The 7,441-nt window shown below is 44.0% G+C and overlaps 1 protein-coding gene across 2 annotated transcripts in view; it reads left to right on the forward strand.

Moving 5' to 3' along the window:
* Positions 1-7,441, forward strand: part of LOC146181482 (mitochondrial GTPase 1-like) — a 28,198-nt gene that overhangs the window by 11,133 nt on the left and 9,624 nt on the right. Inside the window, exons 7-10 of one of the 2 annotated variants that reach the window (XM_084576542.1) lie at positions 2,020-2,116; positions 4,057-4,138; positions 5,070-5,176; positions 6,624-6,756. In XM_084576542.1, the coding sequence (XP_084432668.1) occupies positions 2,020-2,116; positions 4,057-4,138; positions 5,070-5,176; positions 6,624-6,721 (384 nt within the window). In that variant the 3' untranslated portion in view covers positions 6,722-6,756. Of the gene's footprint in view, positions 1-2,019; positions 2,117-4,056; positions 4,139-5,069; positions 5,177-6,623; positions 6,803-7,441 lie in introns of those variants that run through there. The other variant, XM_084576541.1, reaches the window with a different exon arrangement.

Raw genomic sequence — 7,441 nt, forward strand, 5'->3', positions numbered from 1 at the left:
ATAGAAATGCACCAGACACCTGTGAAAGGGAGGCATATACAAACAAGTACACAGTCCTTACAAAACAAGTGCACTTGCACAGCCCTGACTTCCAACACCTTTTATGTGAAAGCACATGTCTGACATATCGCACATGGCAACTGTGAATAGTGCAGCTGTTGCATGTACTAAAAATTGACAGCCTTAAGGTGTATACAGGGTTTGCATCTCTGAGCCAAAGATATGCCCTCAAGTCAGGACTCTCTCTCTCTTTATGTGAGTGCGTACATGTGTATGTGTTAGTGCTTTCCATAGTTGCATTGTGCGTTTGCCTTGCCTTATTGATTCTAGTGGTGCTGACTAGGTTGTGCAACAGTAGTGAACAGGGGGTGAAGTCGTAATGTTTAGCTCTTAAAACTACTCTGTTTAATGCCTTTGGCATGGCTACACCTCGCTGAAAATTTTCCAAGAAAGTTCAATAAAGAAAGTCTCTGCCTGTCCACAGCTTGTAGAAACCTCTGCAAGCCTAGGCTTAGGTCGGACACTGAAGACAAGCCCATCCATTTTTTAATCGATTATGTGGCTTTTTCTGGGTATGTTGATGTCTGCCTGGCCACAGAGGATGCATGTATTATTGAGGAAATTGCATTTAAAAACTCTTCTCTAAGCAGTGATCACAAAATTACGAGTTTGGCGAGGAAATTCTTTATACTGCAGCTGGGAGGTTTCCCAGTACTCTGGTAACACAGGCGGTAACACGTTACATGATATGCTAAACGTGTCTGTTACCTCCAAGCGCTTTGCAGGAAACTTAGGTCAGACTGAAAACAGACGCAAAATGCAAGCGGGCTGCTTGAAAAACTTTTGAGGCTCGTGCAACGCACAGGAAGGGAGCAGTGTTTCAGCGTACTTGTTTGACCTACATTTCTGCTGCATCAAGGCAATGAAAGCTGAATGTGGCAGTCACCTGTATTATTTTCTTATTGTCGCCTACCTCCTTCCTCTGTCCTGTTCCTGTCCTGTTTGGTATCGTGGAGTAGTATTATCACCAAACAGTCGTGCATTTTTCTATCTGTGCCTCTCATTTCCTTTCAATTTTTCCGTTACTATAGTGAGGGCTTGTATAAGGCATAATTTTGTTGTGTGCACAATTTTGATGGAAGGTAACGAAGAAGGAGCGAGTGTTTTCTCTATCAGCTGGCTTGTTGACAAGGTGATAGCACGAGCTTGGAGAGTGTGTGAGCTGCTGAAGAATGCATAGAGCAAAAGACAAAACCCAAAACCCAAGTTAAATTGCCTGTATTACATTAGATGGTCAAGAATACCTTCCGTATTGCATGTGCTTGTTTCTCTATTGTGCTTACCGTGTGTAGATAAGGTTTCAATACAAGCTAAATCAGCCATGCATGCAATAATTCTTTGGTAAAAAGTGGCCATATTGGTATGTGTTGCAATGTTATTGTTACAATATTAAATTGGTTCACAGGAAGGGAAGGTACAGTATCTGTCACACTTGTTCTGTGGACACTTCAACTGCACCTTTAAGGAAGGGAGGATGGTCGGCATGAAAGCAGAAAGAGAGAAAGGGGTGCCTTAGTGGAGGGCTCCGGAGTAATTTCAACCACCTGGGGATCTTTAACATGCACTGAACAGCACAGCACATGGATACCGCTTCATTTTGGCCTCGAAAACGAAAAGGCGTCTCTGTGCTCTGTGATGTGGGCGCAAGATCCCCAGGTGGTTGAAATTACTCTGGAGCCCTCCACTACGGCACCCCTTTCTCTCTCTCCGCTTTCATTCCTATCTCCCTTTATGGCACGGTTTAGGTGCCCACAGAACAAGTGTTATTGTTCACAAATTTATCTGCGGCAATTGCTCTAATCATTCATTGAAGCGAAAATAGTGAACATTTTTGAAATCGGGGCTAGCTTACTGCCAGCAGTGTTGAGGCATGTGTGTATTCTGCCCAGGCACATAACTGGCTGTACGATTAACTCTCATGCGGTTCAGAATTGTGACTCAAGCTGTGTGGTTGTGCAGATCAGTCAGGTTCCTTCGATTTACCTGCTAGACACGCCCGGCATCCTGAGTCCCGCTACAGATGACCCCCAGGTGGCATTGCAGCTGGCGCTATGCGGTGAGTCGATGACTGTGGTCTGTGCGTACATGAAATATTGTCTCGTGCGGTTGTGCCACTAGCAGTAGGAAGGCCATGAATGAATATAGATTTGTGTCTGGCCAAAAAAATTTCGCTGATTGGCAGTTTATTGTTGTAAAGCAGTTTCCTACTTTGTACTATGTATGTTTAGAGGAATCCTTTGTCCAGTGTAAATGAGGGACACCACCAAAGGCGGAGTAGTTGGTGGTAGAAGGTGGTGTTGGGTTTCATCCTTAGACCAGCTTTCCTTTTCTTTCAGCGGCAGAGTTTATGAGTGACTTTTCTTTGCAGCTGCATGGCTATACTCGGGTGACTACTAATGCGCAATCATTCTTTCAAGTGCCGTAGCACCTGAAACCCAATGACTGCAAGTCTGAACCTTTACTTGGGTGGTACTTGTGTGCAGCAGTCATGAATGCAGCTTTGAGAGTCTTGAACTGATGCAATTAATGACCCTGTGCTTCTCCTCTTTTTAGTTTTTCCTTTCTTTATTTTTTCTTGTGTGCACTGACCACTGAATAGAACCTAGGACTGTGGCCTGTCCACTGAAAATGCACCATGTATGGCCGTGGCATTCAGACGTGCATGGGTCGTGCATGTGGACCGAGGAGTCAGTGGGTATATAGCAGGAAATTGGGGAGGTAAAGCTGGTGATTTGGCTTATTAATTGTCCCCCAGGAAAGGGTGCAACGAGTCTCGGACTTTCCACGCTGTGTTACATGGTTGGATGTACATGCTGGTATTCCACAGTGATTAACCGACTAACTGACATGAAGATGTATTAACTTAACGAATCCCCTGGAGCAACAATCAGCAAACAGTGTTCCTTGGACGGCTGCCAGCAGGATTGTCCTGGGTTTCACAACAGAAACCAGTGTCATCCTCATATTGGCATAAACCCCTTAATTCTTTCTCTCAAGCAAGGTGATAGCCACCCAATTCAAATGAAGCTTTAGCTTCAGTCAGGCATCCCTGGTAGCCTTGCTGGCAAATGCAAGCATTATTCCACAGCAAGTGCCTAAATTTATTCTACAATAGGGACAAGGACCAGATATGTTATTTATTAAGCAAAACATGTGCCAATTAAAATGTCACTTCTGTGTGAAACTGCAGCCCAGTCATGAAAAGCATTTGAACCAGCATCACTGAACAACGCAATATTAAGTATATCAGTTGAAATGCTGCCTGGAACTAGGAGGCATTTGTGGAAAGCCTATGAGATGTCTATTCCTGCCGCATCTCTGGTGTGTTCCCATGCTGATAAAAATTGGTCATTGGTGACAGCTTACACAACTCATGAAAATTCAGAACAAAAAAAAAAAAAAAAAACATTTGTCCTTTTCTATTCTTTTTCTATGTGGACTTGCTCATGAAGAGGGCTGTGGAAAGTGAGAGTCGTCATTTTATTGTATAGCTCTGACTAACAAAACCATTGGGCGACAGTTGGAGAAGAGTGCAGTAATGAACAGTGTCACCGTTTTATCCTACGTCTGTGGCGCCACCCTGGTGCTTCTGCCTCCTATTAACTCTTTGTTTTGTTTACCACCTTGCGAGCGTCTTTTTGCTGATTGCGGTGACTGGCCTTGGAGCAATGTTCTTGTCACATGGACATTATAAGAGGGAGTCAAGGTACAGCATGACTGTAAATATTGTGCATAAACATATAGTAGTAAAAGACCCCTCACCTTTCTCATGCTGTCCCTCTGCAGTGCGTCCCCCTCACTCTCGATACCTCTCTGTATCTGCTCCCTGCTGCATTGCATCTACTGCTCCTACCTCCCACCACCTCCTACTCCATGCGCGGACATCTATGGCTGGAGGGGTTTATCCCATTATCGCTGCCTGTGGTCCTTCCTTCAACATGCTGTGGGTGCTGATGCCAATCTGCGGAAGATGTGATCCCGGTGTGTTGAATGCAGGCTGCATGCTGGACCACCTGGTAGGCCCCGTGCTCATGGCCGACTATCTGCTCTTCTGGCTCAATCAGCGGCACAACTACAGGTCAGCCCTTGTGCCACAAGTTGCAACTGCTCTACCATTACTGCAACTGGCTGGAAGCATGGCGTTATGTACTGTCAAGCACTGCACTTGTTTACGCCCGTGTAGTGATGTCGATTTAACAAGATCTGATATTTTACTGTATAATTACAAGTTTAGCAGAACAGAAAGAAAACAAAAATTGGCAAATTGATAGCTGGGTTCGATCCCGACCGCGGCGGCTGAACAGAAAGAAAACAAAAATTGGCAAATTGATAGCTGGGTTCGATCCCGACCGCGGCGGCTGCGTTTCGATGGAGGTGAAACAAAGAGGTGCCCGTGATGTAAACGCACCTAAAAAGATTTCCAGGTGGTAGAAATTTCTCCATAGCCCTCCACTATGGCTCCTCTTCCTCTCTTTCCACTTTCAATTCCACCTTCCTCCCTTCCCTTAAGGCGCGGACCAGGTTTCCACAGAAACAAATGTGACAGGTACTGCGCCTTTCCCTAATAGCTGTTCATGTTGACAAAGCAGAAAAAAAAACACTGACCACAGACAGAGTGACTTGCACATGACAGCCCAGTGTAGAATGAGAGAATGAAGATGGCTACATGGTATGAAAGAGCACTGAACAAGGGTTGAGGGGGACCCTCGGTTTGCAAACCGAGCCAACTTTTCGACAAGAGGACTTATCTTAGTCTGAAGAAGCATTTGCATGACAAAACATTTGTTTCTTGCTTTCTTTTTACTTTTTGCATTGAAATTTCCAAGGGTAATTCTAGTTATAAAGTGGGAAAAAGTGTCCTTGTTGCACATAATTACTTTATTGCATGCTCACACTTTGATCTCTCTCATAGCGAGCGAACCTGTACACATTTGCCTGGTGTGCCAACACCTGCACTCGCTGGCTGTTTATATGCCCTTCCCTTACATTCTTGTGCCGCATTTTTGCAGCTATGTTGACTACCTTGGTCTAGATGAGCCATGCGACGACATTCGACTGGTCCTTTACAAGACAGCCATCAACCTGAAAGCTGTCCAGAGAGTGCGCACCTACGAAGGTATGTGACGGAAGGGGAGGGAACCTAATCGCATCACGTTGCTAACAGTGCAGCCATTTTGACAATCTATTCTACAACTTTCTCAATCTCTCTCTTTGCAAGAGGGTTTTGATACTTGGAATTCTGACTCGTGACAGCATTGTGTTCCTGGGGCAGTTTTATTTTTTTTTTCTTTTCCTACCTGTCAATCTCGTGCCACATGGAATCCTTTCCAGTAAAGCGTTTGCACAAACATGAAGCTTCTCCCGGGCGCTTTCAATGGAGGCGAAAAACAAGGTACCTGTGGTCGAAATTTCCTGAGCCCTCCACTAAAGCGACTCCCATAGTCCGAGTCGCTTTGGGACTTCAACCCCACAAACCAAACGAAGCTTCTTAGAAAGATTCGTTATGTCACAAATTAAGTGACTGGGACACTGCTTTGCACTGGTGTCGCTCGATGGCCCTCCAAGGGCCACAGGCACATTCGGCAAAGTAATCTATTAAAGCAGTACACATACATTTTGCAAGCATCATTGCAATCACTTGCATTCTTTTCAGTGGTGGAAACAGATGCATGAATGGCTTATCAGATGATATGCCAGACACTGGGAAATTCAACTTCTTGTTGTGAAATATGCTATAAAGCCAAGTCGCTTTGGGACATCAAAAACCTCACAAACCAAACCAAACCTTACTTTTCTTGTGTAGACAAAGAAAAGAAACATTTTGAAGAAAAATATAGAACTCTAAAGTAAGACAGAAGACAGCCACTTCTGTATAGTTCAATGACAACTCGGCGTATTGCACTTACACGATGCCTCTATTTTCAATTCAGCTATCCTTCGTAATTCAAGCTCGATCTCACAGTTAATGTGCAGAGCTGCGATTTTCCTCATGCATTGTTCACTGTCGATGACTGACTGCCCTTATAAAAACTGCCATTTCTAAAACAGCATACAAGTGCCCCATAACCCTTCAGATGACATTTAAAAAATGACTTGCATCACGACCGAATACAAGCCATGCATGTTAAGAAACGGAAGGAAGCGGTGCTGGATCTCTGTCTTATTATTCGCACTGCTTTGTCGCCTCATAGCCAGATGGCAGTGCCAACGTTGCACTTCTGCCTTTGCTGCAATCATGTTTGTGATACCTCTTTTGACTTTCCACCTAATTAGATACCTATTGCGAATGTGTTTGCAGAATTTCAGCTTTCAATGCTTATGTCCAAAATCAAGAGCGTAAAAAATGATCCAACGAAACAGGTGAACATTTAGGAAAGGAGAAGATTTGATGGAACAGAACAAATACAATGATGCTGCAGTGCTGATGCTTACTGAACAGGTGTTTAAACCTGTTGGGAAAACAAAGCCAATGATTTTGGTGACAAGCGCTCTTGCTGTGTTTGGTTGCAGTGTGGAAATCCAAGCTAAATTCCTCAGTAATCCGACACATTTGCTTGTTCCAGGATGGACTATCCGTGCCAACCAAGAATCAGCAGCAATGAACTTCATCCAGGGCTTTCGTCGGGGCTTGCTGGGCAAAATAACTTTCCTTCCGGATTAGCGACCTCGGCGGCTTGTGTGGCATAAACGTATGGCGTATGTACAGCATCCTAGTTGTTTTATTAAAAGTGTTTCAAACAGAGTTGGTGCTACTTTGTGCAGTTTTCCAGTGGCTTTCTTTCTAACTACCTATCCAAGGAAAATATAAAGAAGTAACGTGTGTCTCTGAACTCTGAAGCTTTTTTTTTAAACACAGTGCCAACCACTGTCCTTGCTCCCACAATTTGAGACTTGATGCCGATCTGCTCTCCTTTTTTCCCCGTGTTGTCTCCCCCCGTTTTTTGTGCTACGATTGAGCGCCAAGAACCATCAAACTATTGAGCCCATGATTCCACACAGGAGTTGTTTAGACAAACTCAGAGCTACATACAGACCTAGTTTAAATGATCTCCTTAGTATCAGCATTCCCTTTCTGAGACACAGATCATAGAAAAACCATTTACAATTACATTAGTAGCATGGCAACACTTGATGTGGAGCTACGTGAGTCAGATATGCACCATTAATGTGGCTCAAAAATATTTACTTGTTATTTTGAAGTTGCTTAATCTCGGCTAGCTTATCATGTACGGCGTCAATCTGGCACGCCAAATCTAATCGTGTGAAAGCAAGTTTACGTTTACATGAGAGAAATACACACAGGTTAAGCTTATTGACACATTATGCCCTGAAATACTGTTAATAACATAGTATTAGTTCTGGGCTTGATATTTTGCGAACA

This window comes from Amblyomma maculatum, chromosome 8 (genome assembly GCF_055883805.1).
Source record: "Amblyomma maculatum isolate TAMU_Amacu chromosome 8, ASM5588380v1, whole genome shotgun sequence".
Classification (NCBI taxonomy): domain Eukaryota; kingdom Metazoa; phylum Arthropoda; class Arachnida; order Ixodida; family Ixodidae; genus Amblyomma; species Amblyomma maculatum.